Source organism: Syngnathus leptorhynchus, chromosome 12 (assembly GCF_054491065.1).
Source record: "Syngnathus leptorhynchus isolate UIUO chromosome 12, UIUO_Slep, whole genome shotgun sequence".
Lineage (NCBI taxonomy): Eukaryota > Metazoa > Chordata > Actinopteri > Syngnathiformes > Syngnathidae > Syngnathus > Syngnathus leptorhynchus.
The window spans coordinates 6,804,346-6,826,807 of record NC_141206.1 but is presented as its reverse complement, the minus strand read 5'-3'; the positions used below and the strand labels follow the sequence as shown (position 1 = coordinate 6,826,807).

General features: G+C 45.1%; 2 protein-coding genes across 4 annotated transcripts in view; both read right to left on the bottom strand.

Moving 5' to 3' along the window:
* Nucleotides 1-104: 104 nt before the first annotated feature.
* Nucleotides 105-13,488, bottom strand: LOC147048115 (tumor necrosis factor receptor superfamily member 10B-like). Of its 3 annotated transcripts, none has more exons than XM_085926235.1 (10): nt 13,245-13,488; nt 5,219-5,417; nt 4,602-4,733; nt 3,701-3,812; nt 3,496-3,629; nt 3,313-3,405; nt 3,192-3,238; nt 2,485-2,772; nt 2,373-2,409; nt 105-2,024 (listed from the first exon to the last, which is right to left on the bottom strand). In XM_085926235.1, the coding sequence occupies exons 1-10, from the start codon at nt 13,275-13,277 to the stop codon at nt 1,723-1,725; spliced, it is 1,377 nt and encodes a 458-aa protein (XP_085782361.1). In that variant the 5' UTR covers nt 13,278-13,488; the 3' UTR covers nt 105-1,722. The 3 variants fall into 3 exon arrangements, with proteins under 3 accessions (XP_085782361.1, XP_085782362.1, XP_085782360.1); XM_085926236.1 differs by lacking the exon at nt 13,245-13,488 and adding an exon at nt 5,476-5,645; XM_085926234.1 differs by having other exon boundaries at nt 2,373-2,772.
* A 4,101-nt stretch (nt 13,489-17,589) lies between these two features.
* LOC147048113 (netrin receptor UNC5D-like) overlaps nt 17,590-22,462 on the bottom strand; it is a 50,237-nt gene continuing 45,364 nt past the window's right edge. The window contains exons 12-18 of the mRNA XM_085926736.1: nt 22,259-22,343; nt 21,490-21,661; nt 19,649-19,879; nt 19,432-19,581; nt 19,109-19,291; nt 18,837-19,015; nt 17,590-18,194 (exon numbers count right to left, since the gene is read on the bottom strand). Of these exons, the coding sequence (XP_085782862.1) occupies nt 18,008-18,194; nt 18,837-19,015; nt 19,109-19,291; nt 19,432-19,581; nt 19,649-19,879; nt 21,490-21,661; nt 22,259-22,343 (1,187 nt within the window). The 3' untranslated portion in view covers nt 17,590-18,007. The remainder of the gene's footprint in view (nt 18,195-18,836; nt 19,016-19,108; nt 19,292-19,431; nt 19,582-19,648; nt 19,880-21,489; nt 21,662-22,258; nt 22,344-22,462) is intronic.

Genomic DNA, 22,462 nt, shown 5'->3' with positions numbered 1-22,462 from the left:
TCTTGCTTCTTTTAATGTATTGCATACAGATAAAAAAAAAGTCATATTCATCATTTACTGTCTTAATAGAATAAATAATTCAAATGATCCAAAAAGGTGTCTGTACAAAATATTTATTCCAAATGTACATAAAAACATACTTCTCATAACTTACATCTCAACTTCATTTCTTTCATCAATAGGACTTGGACGTCATTTAAATTTCTCCTGCTTCTCTCCTCCAACCTATATACAAATATGACAAAATGTCCACGTAATGTCACCTTTTGAAAGCTTTGAAATTGATGCAGGATGAATTGTCTCTTGTCAACCACCGGATGGCAGCGCCAGCACTGAGCATCACAATACAGTAGGACACAAACAATGGCAGACAAACACACACACACACAATTATGCTCACAAGCACACGTTGTAGACCCCCCCCCACATACACACACTCACTGCAAACACACAGAAAAGAGTTGGGCAATAAGAGTATAAATTTGAACTGTTTAAAAAAAAAAAAAAAGAAATAAGCGCACTTTCCTTCATTAAAGCTAAGCTGCACAAAAAGGTTCCCGTACCTGTCGCCAAGTTGCCGCCGTCATTTTTGCTGAAACTGTGAATCCAGTCCAACAACAAGCAGCTAGGCAATTTCTTTCAATTGGCCCATTGATAAAAAAAATATGAATTCTGCTTAGTAACAAGTACGAAGGGTGGCGGGGGATATTGCTTGGGTGTTTTTTTTTCCCCATGCATGACAGTATGGATACCTCAGCCTCAATAATCCATATTGATAACTTCAATAGAGAAGTGAAATTAATTGTAACAATGTTTTAAGAAAGTGTGGCAATGCTACGAGGGTTTAAATAAGTAGCGCAAAAAATAAATATGACAATAAATAAAGTGGAAGGCAGGGACCAAAGTTCTCGTGGCAGACAGTTGTACGTTTGTGACGGTTTTAGCTATGTCACAAATTTGTGTTGCATGACTTCATTTTAGCATAGTGTGTTCACGGACTGACCACCTCCGAAATGTTGGCAAAAGAAAAAAACATTCATCCAAGTATGTAGCGTAACTACATCATGTAGACGACAATTTACTAACTTTAAGAAATAGTTGCTTAGTTTAAGAAATTAATCAAAATAGTGTGATTTTTCTTAACAAAATACTTCTAAAAATATTTTTAAAAAATTGTAATCATACAAGAATTAAAATCTATTCGTTAGATTTTTTTTTTTTTTAGCAATTTTTCTGGGGAAAAAGTTGTAATCTTAGGAGAATTGTCATAACTTGTATTTTTGGGAATACTTGTACTTAATAATCTCGGGAGACTATCCGAGAGGAAATTCCTACACAGAAAAGGTCGATCAGCGGTCATCATTTTGTTAACACGCACGCACACACACGCACGCACGCACACACACACAAAAAAGGTCTACGCAACTACTAGCAAAATTTTGCTAGTGGGAAGAAGTGCATCAAAGATAACCCAAAAAAATCATACAGCTAGCGTGACGACATTGAGCCAGTGGCGGAGAAGGCGCGGTAAGCGCCAGACCAGTGTATGTGCTTGCCACCAGGTGGCGCTGAGTACTTTCTTTCTTCATATTATGTCTTCTTTTGTTGTCCGTCGGAGCAAAAACCATTGAAAAACATTTTTGTTGCTTATGCATCTTCGGAAGAAAAAACTACTGGCTCTCGATACGAGGTAAGTCCAACAAGGAGATGCGATGACCTCCCTCAGGGAGCGTGATCGTGCTTGTAGTAGCCTCGCCTAAGCGCCTCGGAGGCGATGCTCTCGGCAGAGCGTCGTTGGTCTAGGTCCAGCAGGGCTCGCAGCAGGTCGTTGATGTCGGCCTTCAGGCCCTGTCGCTGCATCCAGCTCTTGAGCAGCTCGTAGACTTTGTCGCCGGCCGCGCCGCTCTCCGCTTGGCGGATTTGATTGTCGCTCACGCCGATCATGCGGAAGAACTTGTTGTGGATCGTCACATCCAGGTACTTGTCGAACAGGTCGAAGCTCTTCTTTAGTGACTTCTCGGACTCTGCCATGGAGAAAGTTGCGTTATTTGGGTCAACTTTCAACTTCGGCATTTAAAAAAATACCCATGACAGCGATTATTCTTGTGTCATAATTTCTTTTAAATCAACTTTCCCATCTGTCCACCAGTGTCATTTTCCAAGAACAAAAGCCAATAAAGGCTTTTGCTAACCCAGTTTGAGAACCACTGACTTACACAACTTGTGAACTGACATGAACTGTTTAACTGATTGAAAACAAGTCTTAAATTAGCTCCCTTATTCGCTTGTTGTGTCTTTGCTACCCCGAGGGCTTGGAAATGACACTTAGCGTGAAGTGCCATTCTGAGAAATGTCAGTGCTGCTTTCCTTACCTTGCAGTGGCACCAGGCGGTGCTGCAGAGGATCCTCCTGAGGACAAACCAGACACTGTGAGAGAACGCCACAAAAAAAAAAAGAAGATATTTCTGTCTTTTTGATGCTCACCATCGCGGAGGCGCTTATCCTGCAGGGGGAGGGGCTCTGCTGGGGGCTGTTTCCGGACGAGGTGGCGGTGGGATGCGCCGACAGGCTTGTCTGGGATGAGTTGGTGGTGTTGGACAAGCTGTCGCCCAGCCCGCGGTCCTCGTCCTCCGGAGACGGCGATGCCTTGTTGTTGGTCATGCCGGCCTGAGTCTCCTGCAGCAGCGGACGAGACTCCGGACGGGAATGGTCGCCCTCCAGGCCGTCGTTATGAGTGTTCTGGCACTCCTCCGCCGTGGGGGCGCTCTCGTTCTGACAAGAGAAAAAACAACAACATTATTTGTCATCAGTCTATAAAAAGATGACACCATGTTCAAAGGACAGATTTTTATGTCATGAAAATCTTTTTTCCACCATTATGAGCAATAATCCATATAACTGTTAAAGTTTATAATAAACGTTTAAGTCATATTTAACTGAGACAATGTGGTTGCAAAAGTGTACACACTCTCATAATAGAGGATGTCAAGTTTCTGTTCAGGAAAAAAAAAGGTTTTTTATTTGGGGAAGAATTTTTATTTGGGGAAAAACAATGGAAGTTGTTGCACAAACTTTTTTTTTTTGCTCTCCATTAAAATGCCACCATGTTTTTAAAAATACCACACTGCATTCTATGAAACAATCAAATGTTGGAAATATAAAAATACAGGGTATGTTTGTTTAAGACTTACGATTGGAATCTTGATGATTTCACTGGTGTCACAGTGGCTCTTGGCGCCTGTCAAAAGACGGCCTGTTAGTAAAGCCATGTTGTCGTCACGGAAGCGCGGCCGAGCCGTGACGCGCACTCACATGTTCCCTCGAAGGAGCCGCGCTTGACGGCGAACCACACGGCCAGCGCGGCGGCCACGATGACGAAGAAGAGGCAGCTCAGCACGGTAATCCCTGCAATGTCATAAAGGACGGTTAATGATTAAGGTCATAGGTCGCTGGGGGGGGGGGGGGGGGGGGGGGGGGGAGGAGGAGAGGCCTTACATGTCTTTGCCGGTGAGGCAGGGGTGGGCGGGGTTTGGCCTGGCGGTGTTTTGGTGGGAGACGGGTCTCGCTTTCGGCACACCGTATTGGAAAAATGCGTGCACTTCTTCACCTCTTCCTCACCTGGCTTGCACCTAAACAGTCAATTGATCCATTCAGCAATTGCTGCGTTCCTATCGGTTGATTGGATTGGTTGGTGACTCACTTGGCGCAACGTTTGCAGACCTCGCAGGCCTGATCCGGCACGCAGAAGGTTTCGGCTCGGCACTGACATTTGGTGTCCGACGTGGTGGTGCAGGGCGCCGTTTCTTTCTCATCTGCACGTTATACACACACACACACAAAGGTTTGTTCAAAAATCAAAACAACACATGCTTCATCTAGCCACAAAGATGTTTTCCCAGACAGGTTTAAAGAGAACACCAGGTAGTTTGGGTGTGGAAACATTCCGAGTCACGGGAAAAGAGGAGCGATTATCTTTAAAGTGCGAGCTGGCGTAACACGACCCCCCCCCTCCCGCCTCTTTCAAGCGGGACACAAAGATACTACGCCCGGACCGGGTAAGGTAAGCCCCCCTCTTGGGACGCTCTCTCATTGAATAGTGGCAACAAAACCACAAAAGACACGCCCTTTTTCCCCGAGTAACTTCATCACTTGGCATTGTCGCTCAGGCGTCTCGAAGGGGAGAGCAAAAGAGAAAAGAAAAAAATAATTTCCCTAATAATCCAGCGAGTCCACTGGGATGACTTCCCGCTAAAGATTAATGAATTAATTTGGGAATTAGCATCACTATGACATTTAGTTTTTGGAGAGTCGTAGCTGGATGTCAAATGATCAACAGAAATCCAAGTGTAAGTTGTAAACGGCTGCATTTTTATCTAATGTTTGTTTGTTTGTTACTTGGAGCTGATGATTCAGCGTGACCTGACTGTGAGAAGCACGCTGCTTCTGATTGGTGAGCTTGGGGGGGGAGTGAGATAAGAGCACTAAAAAAAAAATTAAAATCAAATCAAACGCTTTATCTTAATCTTGTATCTAAAAAAAACTTTGGCATTTGAACAAGGGTGTATAGATTTTTTTTTTTTCTGTCCGCTCCAAGTGTTTACCTTCTCGACAGTGCGTGCAGGGTAGGCATCTGTGCATGCCGTTGGAATGTTCCGTGTAAGTGTGGCCTTCCTCGCAGGGAGCGCACACCCCCTGCTGGTAATCACGCTCGCACTCCTTCTGCACAAACGTCCCTGATGATGACAGAAAAACACAAAACATAGCCACGGTCAACCATTTGGAAAGGATTTATGACAAGATTGGTTTTGATTGCAACGCAAGCTCGTTTGGATCAAAAAGTCAAAATCGAACATATTTTCTTGGAGATTTTATCTGATTCTGTCCTCAGTTTTCACTTAAGTTTTGAGTCAATTTGTTCCACTGAGCCTGTCCAAATTTATTAAAGCCATACTGTTTTGGTCTGATGCTTTAGTTCTTGTTTTCACCCCATTTGACAATTTTTATTGTTTTGAAGTTTTTCAGCTAACATTTCTGTGTTCTAATTCTTTCATGTGTTTTTGTATTATTTCATCGAATATATTCGCATTTTTTTCTGATTTTATTGTTTTAAACGTAATTATTTTTCCTTTACCTAATATTTAATCTTTTTTTTTTCTTTTTACCCACTAAAATGTGTTTATTTTCCTTTTTTTTTTTTTTCCTTCCACAAAGCACATACCAGCCTGGCAGTTGAGGCAGCAGAGGCCTTGGTAGTGGTACTGCTGGTTCTCCACGCAGGTCCTGTGGCGGCGGAGGAGGGGGGTGACGTTCCTGAAGTCGTTATCTGAAGCGGCAGACCACTGGGCGGCTGGGGGCTGCTCGGCCGCTCGGCAAGGCGAGCTCGCGAGGAGGAGGAGGAGGAGCGTCGCCAGCAGCATCTGTGAACCCAGCAAAAATAAAAATGGAATCAATAAAAGAAACCTTTGCTTTATTTACACGGAACATGGTTGGACAGATCAGTTCTTTCAGTGGCATCACATCAAAAGAGCGAGAAGATTCTTCATGGGTCGCCTTCTGTTCGCAATCTGCACGTTGATTAGGAACATCTGACCAGAATATCTGCCGTGGGATTGCAATTAAAGCGTCAGCACCCTGCCGCGTGTACAACGCTGGATGCTAGTGCACGTTGTCCATCAGGTCATCTGTTTTCGTTATTTGGGACCTGGAGCTCACGGTTACATATGGACACCAACATTCAAACCTACAAACGATCAACAATCTTCAATGAAGCTAATATGAATGTTTTTGAGATGTGGGACGAAGCTTCAAGCGAGTACGGATGCAGTCGACGTCAAACTACAGCCAAGAATATTTATTATTCTGTGTTGAAAGGCTGATATTTAAAAATAAAAAGTGTTTCCTCACTCCAAAACCGCATTTTGAATTTTTCAAATCAAAATGCTTTTGTTTGAAGGGGACACTGTTAGCTAAAAGAATTTCGATTTTCCTTGCCTCACATGCTCGTGACGATTTATGATGGCGTTCAAATGAGTCTTCTATTTGTCTCTAAATGGTCACTTTGTTTTTTTTGGGAGTTTTTAGAATAGGAATACAAAAATTCTTCATGACCTGAACAGCCTCTTGATAGAGTGCCGGTGTTAGCTAAGAGCGGTGATAGCACAGCTATCTATTCATGCGGCAGATAATGGCCATCTTGTGTAGGTGGGCTTGCCAGAAGAATACTGGGCCGTGCCGCTTTAGCGAGGGCCCCCCCTCGGGGCAATGCCGTTTTTCTTCGCACGCTTTTCAGCTCGTCAACGTGAGAAGGGCCCATTCACGGTCCAACAACAAGCTTTAGTGTCTCGACTTCAAATGTCCCACATTCTTCCAACGCAGATGCTTTGAACAGAGCGACATGCGACACCGACGCAACGCGACACCGCCGGGTTAAAGGAGAGGCTGCGTTGGAGGATTTGGGCTCACGCAGCATCACCGCATAGAAATACGACATTTTGATTTAAAACCTATTTAATAGGTTCTCAATATTACTTAAAAACAAAAAGGAAAACTGTTCTTCGGTAAACAAAACGTGAATATATATATAATACGTAAAAGGTTATATCATCCAATTTTCACTCTTAATTATTTGGGTTCTTCAAATAATCTTTGCATCACTAATTTAAATTTTAATATATTTTTTTTAAAACTCTGCTTTCTTTACACTGATTTTAAGAGTATTTATACCACACACAAATATTTCATAATCATCCGAGTTACAAGAACTATATTTTCACACTTCGCTCAAGTAAAACAATTTTGGGGATCAAAGGCAGCACTTGTAAGCTGCAGAAGGGGCCAAGTCAAGATGGAGGCCATGTGCGAAAAGCCAACGAGGACGTCGACGGGGGAAACGAGCGGGACTCCTGGATGGTCGCCATGCCTTGTTGTTGGGAAGAACTTTTCCCTTCAGTCTTTCGTCTCGCGAATCCACCCCATACCGCCACCTCTTCCCCTCCCCTCCTTTCTCGTCCTCCTGCTCACGTCAGACTTTCCAAAGTGGCTGCGAGCGGTCACAATCAGGCCTTTTTACATCTATCCAAACATTGGACGCAGGCAGAAGAGAGAGGAAAGGCGGGCAATGGGGGGGCGGGGCGGGTATGGTAGCGAGACTTAAACACAGTGCGTTTGTGTAAAAGCACAGTGGGAGGTGAGGGGGGGTCAAAAACACTTGGTGAAGTGAAGGCTTGCGTGAAAAGATCTGCGAGGAAGCACATGTGTGCCGCGGACGCAAGAAGGAAAAAAAATAAAAAATAAATTCTTGGGGGGGAAAAAAAAAAAAAAAGAACTTGAGATCTGCAACGCTACACCAAAGTGCGCCATCGCAGGAAACGGTCAATAATGCAACACGTGGGCGTCCAACAACTGTTTGGTTCACTCAAGCATGATGGGATAAAATACGAGCAATGACTGACGGCAATAAAGTTGTTCACGATGTTACGGTCACTTGGTGAAGCTACTTTAAGCTAGCCTAAACTCCGCTAAGGCAAGCAGCTGGTTAAGGTTACAATGGTGATGTGAACGTCTCCAAAAATGCTCAATCAGCTTTTAAGTCGTCGCTATCCTGTCGCGTCGACCGCAGACGGGTAACGTTAAGAGTTGAAAAGTTCACGGACGTCAATACAGGCCGCTGCAAGTAGGTTGCGATAACCACGCTAATGTCTAAGCTAGCGTTCAAAGATTTGTCATTCTGATTAACGGAAAAGGAGAAAGACGAGACGTGCAAGTAAAAGTAAACAGCAGCCGCGTAAACACGACTCCCCACATGCAACATCGTCTAAACACAGCTTGGAAGTTGACATGCACATTAGCGCTGTCAAGTTTGATTGCGCTAGCAAAAACAGAGAACACGTGGGCACTTTTGGCTAGCCACAATGCGGCAGCACCAAAGGCGGCGGTGGCAGCAGGGGGGGGCGGGGGGTGACCCTAACCTCGGTTCAGAAACCACAATCCCTGGAGGAGGTCCAGTCCACTTAGCACAGAGCGCCATTGTGATGACGATGCCGTATGTGTGCGAGTTTCAAGCAATTAAAGTCACAATTAAATGATGGACGCCTCGGAAAAGGTTGGTCCACGGAGGACAGGACATCCGCAGAGCTGCTTATCAATGGGCCATTTCAGCGACTTGACTGTACCAACGGGGGCGGCTGGCGGTAAACAAAAGGAAGGAGACATTTATTCAATATTGTCCAGAGGATTTTAGTCAGAGCCCAGCCGTAAGCAGGGACGATGCGTTCCATATTACAAGGCCGCATCCTGGCCGTATCATGAGTCTCTTATTAATCGCTAATCATCCAGAAGCCGTGGCTTCGAGTTAGACCACATGTACACGGATTACTTTTAAAAGGTGTGTTTTTTTTATTTTTTTTTTATTTTTTTTTTAACAAGCGCAAACTGGTCATGTTTGGTAAAGCGTTTTTTTTCCTGCATTTCTTGTGTGATTTGTGTTTGAGATTCACGTCCAATATTTGAGTTGTATTTTTTTGTTTTATGATGTCTTTGCATTCTTCCTTTTAAATGTGTTTTTTCTTTGTATTTTTCCTCCAAAATTTTATTTTGATCCTGATATATTATTTGCTCTAGATAATGTATCTATTTGTATTTTTTAATGAATATATTTTCCATCTATTTACATACATCCTTGTCTAATATTTTTGTATTTTATTTGTCTGATGTATTTTCCATCATTTTCCCTCATATTTATGTGTTTGTAGGGTAAACCATATTTTAAGCATTACTGTTTTGGCTCTTGTCTTGTGGCATCCCCATTAGTAAATCCCTGACGCCGTCACTTTGCTGACTCGAATGATGATAGCAAACTTTCCTAGCGTTTCATCTGCAAGTCAAACAGCGTTGGAAAAAGCGTCGCGAGTCTGCGACTGCAGTTTATGCAACTCAGTTATCCTTTGAGGCCTAGCCAAACAGCATTAGCGGCGTGATTTGTTGCTCCAAGCTAAACAACTCCACTGGATTCCAAACAGCAGGCAGCTGCGCGGTCAAAGTCAACAGCGACTCAACCCAACCACTAATCACCAAACTACGCCTATTTTACACACCAAGGAGTTCAATCTGGCCGAGAACTTAACGAGTGCCTCGTAAAAGACGATGACAGACGAGCGACTTGCCTCGTCCCGCCATTTCTACGCGCGCCCGTCCTTATCGCCGTCGCCTCACCAGAACCGCGAGCGCGGCAAGCATCCAAACGTCCCCGCGGGCCAAGTGGCGGCCATGTTAACACGTTCCAGCTGTGACTGACAAGCTGACTCAAAGCGGGATTGACGTGCGCGTTGAATGACGACTACGACCGTAACGAGCGTAACGGCGGTGTGAGTCCAAATTGTAACATGTGCTTAATTACACTTGGCCGCGTCCACCTCGTCAAGGCCGACGAAACGACTGTCACTGGAAGTCGATTGGCGCCAAAAATCCACCGAGCGACCTCTTTTTAATGACGATCTCAAATCGTAGCAGCTTTTGGTAAATTGCCCGATTCAAAGACTAAATGCCGGACGCATGGAATTCAACTTTTTTTTTTTTTGGCCCACAATAAATCATCCCATCATTCAATTCAGACGATAGCTCCCATGGTCCGTACACAATGGTCCGAGTTCCCGAGTTCAGAAATGGGCGAGCATTTATTGACTCTCAGGGCTAAACATGGACAACACTTCATGTCTCAGTGGCGACTTGGACTCTGAGTGCATCTCCCGCGGCGACTAGCTAGCGTAAAAAAGTGCGGTAAAGTGTTGAAGTATGCATGTTCAGTACAATGGCGTGGAGAAGGAGAGCATGAGTGGGAGCGTGTGAAAACCAGCGGCCCCCTCCTCTCAGGGAGAACAGGAAGCTGAGACAATACAGGGGCTTCATGCGGCAGTCACCCCCCCCCACACACACACACTCACCCCTCCTTCCAAAACAGCCTGCACATTGCGCGCACACACACAACATATCCGCCGGGTAGGATATTTTTAACCGAGCAATACTCGCAGCCCCGCGACACACATTCTTGAGTTTCCTCAGGAGGTGCGCGCACACGTGTCGCTTACAGGTTAGGCGACGTGGGGAAACAATCGACGCTAATTGAACGTCCAGGCTGGCGCGTGACGCCCCCGCTCTGATGTGAAACATATGAAAGCCAGCAAAGGCTGCTGGGAAGATTGGGAGACTTTCTGTTTTCCCAAAAGGACTGCTGACCAACGTAGGCACACACAGTCAGACATGTGCGCGGCCCGGGGGGCAAAGGGCGGCGCCTTTTCCAATCTCGATTAGGCCCGAGCGGCCGCTCACAAGACGACTGGCGGTGTCGAGGAGGAGAATGAGAAGAGGGAGGTGGGCGAGGACGCCAACGTGAGGGGCTGACTAATAGATTGAAGAATGCGCACGGAGACTCGGCTTTGCCCTGGCAAATCACATTAGCGCCATCAAAGTGAGCCTTTGTGCCGGCGCGGCTGACGCCACAAAGGCATCGGAGCAACAATGTGACATTTTCCATGAGAGAAAATACGATTCTATTGCAGAAGTTTTTTTAGGGATTTCTAAATACTCCCTCCGGACACCTTCGATTCCAAGAATGGACACAGAAATGTGTTAAAAATTTCTATTTTTTTTATTTTTTTATTTGAGAATCTTGATCATCTTCAGCCCTGGCCAAAATAATAATAATTTGGGGGTTTATTAATATGCAAGATTTTTTTTTACTGTATTTCATTGGATTATATGCATACTCAATAAATTCTTTATATTTTCCCGATGATATAGTAGAGAGGTGGAAAAAAAAGGATGGCGAGTCACAGTGTCATTCGTTTGATGGTCCTAACGAATGTGCGACCAATCGTCAACAACAACAGCTTTTATCAACAGCTACTAGCAAAGCATTGCTTTCTACGCTGACCAACAAAACAATAGTAGCGCTTCTATATAGAACTGTGAAAAGTCCTAGCTTGTGTTGATCATTAACAGCGATCAGTACATTTCACGAATAAACTTGACGCGTCACACTGACTAACATTTCAACGGGTCAACTGGTTGCTTCACTTGTTGACATCCTTCCGCCTTGCTCTGGAATGTGCGCTGCCGCCGTTGCCCGGGCACACCTGAACAGGTGACGCTTGCTAGAGTGAGTCAGCCCTTCTCTGATTGGCCAAACAGGTCACCTCAGCAACCGTCCCGCCACTACAAATCCACTCCATTGACAGAGCACCTGTGCCAGACGTTGCCGGCCGGTTGCATCATACTACGCGGCGCCGATAAGCTAGGCTAGGCTTTGGCCTGAACTTGTCCCAGATGTCCGTCTTGCCCTTTTCTGTACCGTGAGATGGGGGTAGTGGACATGTGGTGGGGGGAGAGAGAGAGAGAGAGGGGGGGGGGGCTTCATTTCCTGTGTGAAACCACACCCAGGCAGACACAAGAGATAAGCACCAAGTTTACAGTTGCAACTGATGCCCCCTAATATTGTGGCATGCGCGTACAGGAAATGGACGGGACAGGCAAGCACGTAGGCGCGCTATCTGTGTGTATGTGAGTGGGTGGGTGGGTGGCGGGGGGGAGATTAGCCTGCCGGCAGAATCGCTGTGTGTGGGTGGATCAAGGGTGGGGGTCCTCTTTCCTCGCAGTAACACCCCCCCCCCAGCAACAAGGCCACTTGGCAAGGCCTCTTCCAGAATGTACTGAGGTTTACACAAAAGATAAACAGTGACGTTGCTGCCTGACATGGGGCTGGTGGGGGGGTGGCGGGGGCAAAGGGGTTTTGATGTAGGGTGGAAAGTGTCACAGTGTCACAGACAGTCCACTCAATATAATGTAGCCATTAGCACACACTAATCTGGCCTCAAAAGTTGCAGAGTAACAATGCATTAGTCGGAACAATGTGAACGATTGTTACAATTGTTTCACGTTAGCATCATTTGCAATGTGACACTGTCACCGATTATCGTTTGTTTTGTTGTATACAAATAAAGTCAAAGAGAAATTGCTTGCTCAGGTGAAGCTCATTGCAACCATGTATGTTACAATGTGGGAAAAAAACAGTCGTGACTTGTTGTGGTCTGTCATCTGTTGTTTCAAATATCAGAATTTTTTATGCTTACAGTTGAGGTTAACCGTTACTCATTCTCTATAGATGTCTGTTACGTCAGCAGTCACCAACTATGGGTGACATTTAAATGTTAGAACAAGGCATTTATCACTTGCTACAGTTAGCGTTGGTTGTTAAGACAAAAGTTCCTCACGGTCGCAACTTGGTTAGTTTGTGACCAGTCGGGATTTGTTATATTAGTCATCCAAGTCCTGGTTCGCTATTTCGTTTTATGTCAACAGTTTATTATGGATTATATTTATGTTAGACTTATGACTTGTTAAATCCTTGTTCCTAACTTTATCATACGTAATTACTAAAGATCTTTTTTTTGTTGTTGATTCTCACAACTAGCGTATCCGTTTATTACATTGGACTTCCCTTGTTGGCAACCACCAGCTACCAGTTGTTGCGTTCAATTTTTGCTTTAGGTCGATCGGGTGTCACGTTTACTTTTATGAGAATTGCTGGTCGTACGACGTTTTTATCTTGCAGCGTGCCACAATCAGGTATTTAGTTGACAATGACAATTTGAACAAAACTTCAAATCCCAGCCCTGGTTTTTCACTGTACTACATTCACACAAACGTGAAATTTGCAGGTTGACCTCAGTCATCCATTTTGTATGATAGAGAACAGCAATCCAGGCGATGGAAAAGTATAATCTTCAATAATCTATCTTTGCTTGGGACATATCATGACTGGCACAACAATTTCAATGCTCTTGTTGCATTAGAGGGCAGAAGGTACACTATCCACCTGTTGCCATTCATACAAGTCATGGCGTCCTGCCAGTATGGAGAAGAGCGTTGTGTTCTGTCAAACAAGCCCAGATTTTTCACTGCCAATCCTACTTTGTGACCACACTGAGATGAAATGATTATTATTTCAGTATTTATAGTGTTTTGGGGTGACATTTTTGTTTGCTAGTGTGGTGTCAAACACCGTGCATGTAACGTTCTACAAGCTAAATGGCTAACGCGAGAAGGCGGACGACACTTAATATTGTCCTAAATATTCTGGTTAAATGCTGCCGCTCTCCTAACTTGACCTTTCACCCCCCGTAGTTAATTTGGAATACTTACCATTAGAACACAAACACACATTGTACAGCATTTCAAGCGTTTCTACTTACGCAGAATTTCCCGACAGCTGGCCCGGTGTTCATGTCAGAAACCTCCGTAAGACCTCAGCGTGTGAAAGGATCTTGAACGAAACACGTCGTGATAAAAAAAAAAAAAAAATAGCGAACAAGCTAATCCGTCAGCCGACTTGTCTCATGAGTATAACGCGTGAGCGGCTGTCTTTCAAACGTCTCGACTGAGAGCCAAACTCAGTTGCAGTGATTCTTGCCTCTGGCTCGTCTGAATATCGTGACGTCAGCTCATCCTCAACCAATCACTGCAGGTTATTATTGAATATTTATGTTGCGCACAGCCAATCGCTGTAAGGGATCCTAAACATTAACTTGGTTGCAAGTCAAAGGTCAAGCTCACTTTTAAGTAGCCAATCACGGTGAAGGTAATTGAGGTCAAAGATTTTAGCTATTAAACATGTTCACACAATGTAATTCCCAAAAATAACAAACTTTTACATACATCATACATTGTTTTCATAACGCCTTGTGCAAAGGAATACATATACCTCAAGCATTTCTTCCACTGATTAAAAAAAAAACCTATTCGTCACCTGCTATAATAAATAAAAAAATTAGGATTACATAAAATAATGAATAATCTGTGTCACCATCTTTCTTATCTTATTGTCTGTAGCTTTGAGGGGGGAAAAAGTTGCAGAAAAAGGAAAAAGACATGCAGAAATAACTGAGGTTTCCTGCTTGGAATAAACTTTAATTTGCTAGGCATTATGACACAAATTGTAACAAAGGGGATTTCATTTCATATAATAATAATAATATAATATCATCTCATATGATAATAAGCATTATGATACAAATAAGAGACAGATATGTCCAAGCACCGAGCGGGAGAAAGTGTGGTTGAGTTTTTGAAAGGGTAAAGTGGATTGTAAACAGTCACAGTTTTTAATGCAAAAATACAGATTTTTAAATCAAGACGTCGGGAGTGGAATGTGTGCGCTGCATTCAATGGAATGGTGTGTTTGTTCAACATCAAAAGACATAAACATCCTGTCCAACATGTCTCCGCCCAATGTTAATCTAATCGCATGGCATCTTAAGTGCTGCTTGTCTGTGTGTGAATATACAAAGTGTACATATCCCTGTTCAAATGGCATTTTTCCACAATATACAAAATGAGATCAAGATAAATCATTTTCAGAACATTTGACACCATTAATGTGACCCTTGACCCATGGGATTATACAGTGGTATTACATATCCCATATCTTTTGTGTTTTTAAAAGATTTTTTTTATTTATATTACCACTGCATGGTATACTGAACTGTTTAAAATTCTTTTCACGAAGTCCGCAGCTCCAGGTGAAGAAAAACAACTCCAGATCATGATGCTGCCACCACCAGTTAGTGTGTATGTTCCCAGGAAATGTGGACAAATGCAATTAAAGTGAAGAATGCAGGGGTCAATTTACAAATATAAATAAACGTGGCATCCCAGGGTGGTGTGAAGGAAGCAATTACAGCCATTTTGCATGCGCCGTCGCCAGAGAAGATGAAACCGCATGATGTCCGTTTTGATAGCTCGTGATCGCAGGCGCAACGCAACAAAGGCTACAAAATAGGATTTTGATGCTTTGTCAATCTTCTTCATGAGAGGTAGACGTGCAGCTTTCCTTCCCGCTTTTCAACATTCTTCATACAGAAACTGGCAAAACAGAACTCTCTCTGCTATAAGACAGGGGAGGGAATAGCAGAAAGCTGTCCATATTGGCAAATAGCACAGTGGCTAACGCTAGCTTCGAAAAAGCTGATGTGCAGTGAAACACTGTCGAGGAAGGCGCATGTATATGTTATGTGAGTGAGTGTGTGTTTGTGTCTTGGGAGAACATCCTGTGCTCTCCTTCAGGAGGTCAAGCACCGAGGACGTGCTGGAAAACAGGAAGTGCGCTTCGGATTGTTGGCGAGCTCATCCTGAGCTCTACGACACTTCGTGGAGAAAAGATGCAATCATTCACTAGCAGCACTGCACATGAATGTGTGTGTTACTGGGTAGCAGATCTGTGTGTGTGTGTTAGCGGCAATACACAGCTTGACCTGCTGACCGGCGACGGAAAAGGCCGACAAAAATAAAAGGAAGAGACACCTTCCTGCGTGACGTCCGCCGGGTATTGTTTTAGCCGGCTCTGTTTAGGAAGGTTTGAGGAGGGAGGAAGCAAAGAAAAAGAAAAAAAAAAAAAAAGAACAAACTTCAAGTTCACAGGTGCAAAAAAATAAATAAATAAAACACTACAATGTTGACACAAGGTAGCTGGTTTTGTCGCTTATGTCATCCAATAATGTTGGCAAAAGCACGTGTGAGCGAGGGCACAAGCGGCCTTTACATATTTGTCTTATCGTACAACACTGAAAAGGGCCTTGACTGATACATAGCTGAGGGAATCATTTATAAATATATTTTAGACTATCGGATTTCATTTGACATCTTGTAGCCAACAGCGTTGGTGTCTCTGCTAATGCTTAAGTATTTTTTCTCAGATTTGCATCTTCAGCTTATTTTGTTAGCATTAAGTAGCTATTAAAGATAGCCTCTTGTTGATTTAGGATTTTTTTTTTGTTTAGCACGTGGTTAGCGCCGTCTTGTCGTCGCGTCACGGAACCCACCGAGGCATTAGGAGGATTTGCGAAGGATTTTTGGGGGGGTCTAGAAGCTGGCGAGACTGCTGGCGAGAGCTTCTGGAAAGTCTTCTTGCGCACTCAGCAGCTCCTCGCACCCCAGCCGGCGGTTGGAACCGGCAGAGGTGGGAAAGGAGCCCCCTCCATACCACTTAGCTTGTTGAGTCTGGTTGAACATTAACGTAGAGGATTAGCACGCCGCGCTGGAATGCGGCCTTTTGTCTGAGCTCAGGTGATGTCATCGGTGTGATGAGTCACATGACCTGGCATGGTGAAATGTGGAGGAGGAGGAGGAGAAGGAGGGACAACAGGATGAAGAGTAGAAAGAGGACGGGGTGAAGGTCAGGGCACCACCTTTTTTTTTTTTTTTTTTTTGAAACCCTACTTTGAAGGCCCTAAAAAGAAACTCAGAGTGTCATTTGATAATTTAAACCCGATTGGCCTGAAATTGTGCTACTAATTGTGAACGGGAGCAGACGATTAAAAATAGACACGGAGGGCGGCAGGAGAAATCCAAACACTTTGGTCTTGGAAGAATTCAGACGACTGCTGATGTTCGCTGTCTGATTCCAGACGGCAGCAGACGGACAAGCGCGCCAGCCGCAAGAGTGCGCTAATCCAAAGCATACCACAACGCTCACACACACACACACACACACTGAACAAATGAGGAATGTTTTGGTTCATTCTGATCAATTTGCAGACAAGCAACGCATTTCAGCTACTGTCATCATTTCAGCACTTTTTCCAAAGCCAAACTAAAAAAACTTGAATTTAGAACCCTACCACAAGCTTGGATGCCATATTACGCTTGTTCGAAACCCTAACAGAACTGTAATCTTTGACTAAACCCCTAATCCTGATTTGAAACCGTCATTTTAAAATCCTAACCGTCGTGCAACCATAATTTGAACACCTTACCCAAATTTGAAACCTTACCCCTGATCTAAAACCCTATACGCTAAACTCAATTAGCACAATAGCGCCACATCATTAGCCTGGGAATGAGAGCGTCGCCGTGGCAACAAGTTAAGGCCCAGTTGTCCCAAAGCAAAACAAGTTTGCCGCTTGCTTTTTTTGTGTAGCTTTTAGTTCTCATGAGGCGCACATGACTTGCATTTAGCGCCCTCCCCTCTCTCAAACACACACACACACACACACACACACACACACACACACACACACACTTCCTGTTTGTCCCAGCCGGAATGCTGAAGGGGGGCAGTGATCCAAGTGTGTGGGGGGCATTTTTTTTCTCGTGGGGTGGGGGGGTTCTAGGGACATTAGTCTTGATCACACTTTACCCAGTGAAGCGAATAAAGCAGATTAATATTTACCCAGCATGCCTTACTACTTATTGAACAGTGGTCTGGTGTGTGTCTGCATGCATGTGTATAGGGTGTGTGTGTGTGTGTGTGTGTGTCTGAGAAAGGGAGTTCATAGAAATTGTGTGAGGCCAAGCGCAAAGGACACAAAAACGTCACGGTGAGAAGGGAGGCCCACAGCACCCTCTGTTGGTATCCCATTGACAATGCACTCTAAAGGGTCACTTCATTAGGGACACCATCCAATCAGTTGTATTGCAATTTATAGCCAATGTGGTTAGTGTAAGATGGCTCCTAAACTAGTTCCGTTTTACCATCTTCTAATTAGGGTAGCTTGATATCTTAACGAATGGTGAGAATCTGCAAGAGAGGCCGACACAGAGTTGGACACAAAGCCAGTTTATTTTGTTGGGAGCGATTGGACCGAGTTGTGGTCCAAGGTAACTTACTCTTCCGAGGGTACCACACAAAAAAAATCTTCCTCATGCCAACTTTTTTTTAAGTAGGTGTAGTAGCATGAAGTCTCCAACATTTTGCGTTTTGTTATTACCTCCACTTTTCGCACATTTAAAGACACGACGCAAAAGCAAGAAAATGACAACATGACGTCACACTTAAAGTTTGGCGCGGCCACAGGAAGAGGAACAGGAAGTCATCTCTCCAAGATAGACGCTTGTGGTCCGTTCCCCCACCGACAACCCAAACCTCACCTTGACGTTTGTTCCAGTCTGAAACAAGCTTCCGTATTATTCCGGGAAGTCCCTGCTAGTGTCCTCAGTGTTCATGCAGTTGTCCGGGATTTCAATCTGCAGTCCTCGTTGAGTTTAGGGAACCCCTCATATCGTTGCAGGTGGACGACTGTACCCGACCGATCTCCTCCAGAGCGCTGGCCAGGGAGTCCAGGTCGGCTGAGTCCTGCTGCTGCGCCTCCCACAAGCTCAGGATTACCGACGCGGGACTTTCGTGGTGGGCGAAGTAGCTCAAGTTCCTGCGGGGCGAGAAAAAAAAATTGTCAACATCTTGAAAAGTTTCCTACAGAGAGGGGAAACACCGTGAGGCACAACTCAACCGATCACTGAGTTGCGACTCTAAACATGAAAAGAGGTAGAAAAGGAATAATAGTCCACCAGACTGTCGTTCTCCACACTGCCACTAAGGGGCAGTGTTTCATCACGCTTCAATCTCATAAGTTCCCCCCCCCACCTCTTGGTGTTCTTCCTTGTCCCTCCCAGTGACCATCTGCAAATATTTGCTGCAATAATTGCATAAATCAGCTTAACGAACACAATAGACCTCCAGACTCTCCTATTTTCCCAGATTTCCCGACCTCAGAGGTCATCGGGAATCATCAAACGTTCACATTGGTAACGAGCAATCGGGTCGAGGTCCCAGACCTTCCCGATCGGAATCTGCCACGCCAACCGGAACGCCGTCTCGCTTGCTGTCCCGCACGCCTCCGCATCTATAATGAAATCAGCAGCGTGGGCGCGACGAGAGGCTTTGGTAGCTGATGGCAGATTAGTCCCGACCGGCCAGGTCGCATGTATGCCACACACTAAATAAGCGTTTGGAATTCAGCTTGTACCGTCACGTGGGAGTCTATTCAGAATTTAAATGGGAGCTTTCCCACCTGTCCACGTGTAGCTTTTGGGCTAAGAGGCGCCAGTCCTTGCCCTTGGCGTTGGTCCCGTCAAACGTGGCGCTGATCCTCTGGCGGATGGAGGGCGGGATCTTGAAAGCCCGTGATCCCGCCTGGGAGGTGATGGAACAGCCGGACTCACAAGGGAACGGGACTGGTACCTTTGGGTTCTGGCAGGGGGAGGGAGGAGAAGACGTCGAGCCTACTTGACAGTGACTTGCGACGTCATGGACTAAATGAGCAACAATTGTTGACGGTCTCACCTCGGGCTGCACTGTGGTGTAGATCTGCAGGATTTGCTCTTCACCTTGAACCTGACGCACGCTGATTTTACAGGAGAGAGGAGATGAGGAGAAAGAGGACGAGGAGGCGTTGTTACGCTCCAGGGAGAAGGCACACTGCAGGGGGCGCTGTTTGCCCCACCACACCTGACAGAAGGAGAACTCCTGCGGAGGGAGGAGGATGAGTGGGTGGGGAGATAGTGAATAATCAGGAGATGTGACAGAAGAAGGAGGATAGAGGGACTTTATATCATCGAAATCAACAATTACAAATAATCAACAAAGTACATAAAATAGGAATTTACCTGACAGGTGGTGAAAGGCTTGATGTTCCACAGCATCTGTGGAACGTCCTGGATGTTCACCTGCAGGCTGAGCGCGTTCCCGCGGAATGACAAGACTTTGGGCTCCTCTAGCAGGCGCCCGCCTCGGACGCGTTCGCCAGCTGCCACCTCCTGGGGGCGCCAGAGGGAGCACGTGTCACGATAAAAAGTTCAGGCGACAGTAAAACAAGAAAGTTACCTGGAAAGCGTGCGGCGTGTCGTCCACGCAGTAGACCCTGAGGATGAAGCCCATCGGGTTGGCGGTGTCCGGGCTTCCGAAGGCCGCCAGTCGGAGGCGCTTGGCGGCGTCCGGCCGTAGCGGCTCGCCCGCCAGGGCGTAGCGGCCGGGTCGCTCTAACAAAATGTGGCAGCGCTGCGCCTCCAGCAGGCAGTAGCAGGAAGTGCAATCCTCCTGCACGCACATCACTTCCTGTCGGGAGAAACAAAGCCACTATGACTTTGAGAACGGTAACTTCCACCTACGGGGAGCGATAATGGAAAAACGGGATTGGATGAATATCACTGACATGTTATGGGCAAAAGATGAGCTGTGCATAAATTAAAACCTTTGAGGTTTTATTGGGTCACTAATTATTAAACGCAGCGGAGGCATAATGAAGGTGGTCCTTACTTGCCAGTCTCGAATTAATCCACAAATTCCAAAACATAAAGTCAACGGCCCTCTTCTGTTGCTCCACTTGTCAATTAGTTATGATAAACTGAAAAGAATCCACAAAATAAAAAGAAAAAGGCAAGTTTGGTTGTGATGACTATTTATGCAAACTACTCATTGCAAAATAGAAATTAGCGTGACAATTGGAAATAATTCAATTAGGGGGAAAAAAAATGGAGCAATGTTGGATGTGATCGCGTTTCTCAACAGTTATTTCCAATAAATCCACACAATGAAAAGAAAGTCTAGCATTGTGTTGGAAAAAAAAAAATCTTTCGGAGGTTTTTCTAGAATGTACACTAATGATAAATCTACATATATTTCAGTCACCGAGGCACCGAATAAAATGTGCAGCGGGGAAGCGACTCTGATGGCGCTTTAATGGGCGACGGGGACCTCCAGTTGAGTTAGGATTTCTAATTCCCAGAAACTTTTGGTTACATCAGACATTTTTCTCGTTATCTCACAGCGGTCAGACGACGACGGTGCCGCCGTCTTTTGTGCATGTATGTATCTATTTTTTCGCCTCAAAGGTGCCCGCACAGCCCCTCCCCCACAGTCCCTCCCCGCATGAGGTCTCCGCTGATTTTGATGAGGTCACCACACCATTAAATGAGCGTTATGGATTTGTCGTCGTGATAGATAGAAGGTGTTGATGTAGATTCTACATTGTAGAGGGTAGATGGTAGGTAGGGAGGGTGTTGATAATGTTGGACGTGGAGAAAGAAGGTGTTGGGATTACATTTTTCTTTTTGTACCCAAAATGCGAATAATTAAAGTGGGGGATGAAAAAAAACAAAAAAACAAAGTCCAATTGGCTTAACTTCTAAAAGATTCCAACCAGATACTTTTTATGTTAGTTTTATATGATTAGAATTCTTAAAAAATAATAATATAATGAATGATTTGTGGTCACATCACGCAATCACAACAGTGGAACCAACAAAACAGTGATTTAGTTTTAGTCATGACTTTTAAAAGCAGATACGGATCAACTTATTGGGAATAAAATGAGCTTGGATATAAATTTGATTTGAAAAGTCCTAAAAAGTCTTGACTTGACAACTTGGAAACTTTTGCGTAAACTAATCAAATGGTTTTATAGCAAGTTAGTGGTGCAGCACAAAATAAGGACACGAACAAATTACATTGAAATATTCGATTTGAAACCAACTAAAATCTAAAAGGATAAAATATGGGAAAATTCACTTAATCCACTTCTCGAGAACTTTATAGTCAATAAATCAATTTCAGTGCAACATTGCGGAAGTAAAACTCGAAAGTTTCACTCCACTTCCAAGAAGTAACTTTGCATTGAGTGAAAAATCTAAACTCCGAACCCAGATGGGGGAGGTCGGACAACTGACCTCCCATTTGCGGTCCTGCGTCTGCCTCTTGAGTCGAGTGATCCATCGGTCGGCGGCCTTCTCAGCGCAATGTGGCACGGTCAGGACCACGGGGCAGGAAAGCTCCAGCCCCGGCGGGCCGTACGTGACGGCCGGACTCAAGAAGATCTCCGATCCTTCGCCCAACGCCTGGCTGCGAGCGCACAAGTTGCAACGTTCTTTTTCTGACACAAAGACGATAAACAGTGTGGAGCAATAACGGCGTAGGAATGTCATTAGTAGGATTCCATCAATAAAGGCGTGTCACGCCACAGCGGGCGCCTGTCACTCGTGACCAAAATATACGAGGCTCTCGACCAGGTGAAAGTGAGCCGGGAAGTCTCATTCCGCCGACAAGAAAAGAAAGGAAATCCCATTTCGCCGTCTGGCCGGACTTTCCCACCGCCTTTTGGGCTGATCGCGGTTGATTGACAGCTCGGTGCTACGACTCGGGCAGCTTCCTTAAGCGGCAAACTGCACGCGTCTTATCACACCGCCGCACAGCGCAGACGTAGCACAGATGAGCGGCGAGCTGAGGCTCAGCGGCGCTTGAATCTAGAGGCGCTTACAAGTCATCTCTGGGTCAACTATAACCTTCAAACTAGCCCGAGGTGACAACTGGTCTGGATGTAGTGTTTAACCACGAAATAACGCAATAAACCATCCACAACAATAAACGGCTGACTCAATCATTCAAAACTACGCCGCTAGCTAGCCAACTAGCTAGCCAAGTCGCTACAAGTCTACTCACCTGCTGTCCTCCTGGTTGACAATGACCGTTGTTTCCCATGTGGTGTCGTGAGCGATCCCCCCGACCGGCACCAGCAAACTCACACCTGTAGATGACGGCCACGTCATTAGCACACCTAAGCGCCATCATCGACGGGTAGCAAGCTAACGATCCATTTTTAATGCGTTAAAGCCAAAAGCTACTCAGCTCAAGTATGCACGGTAT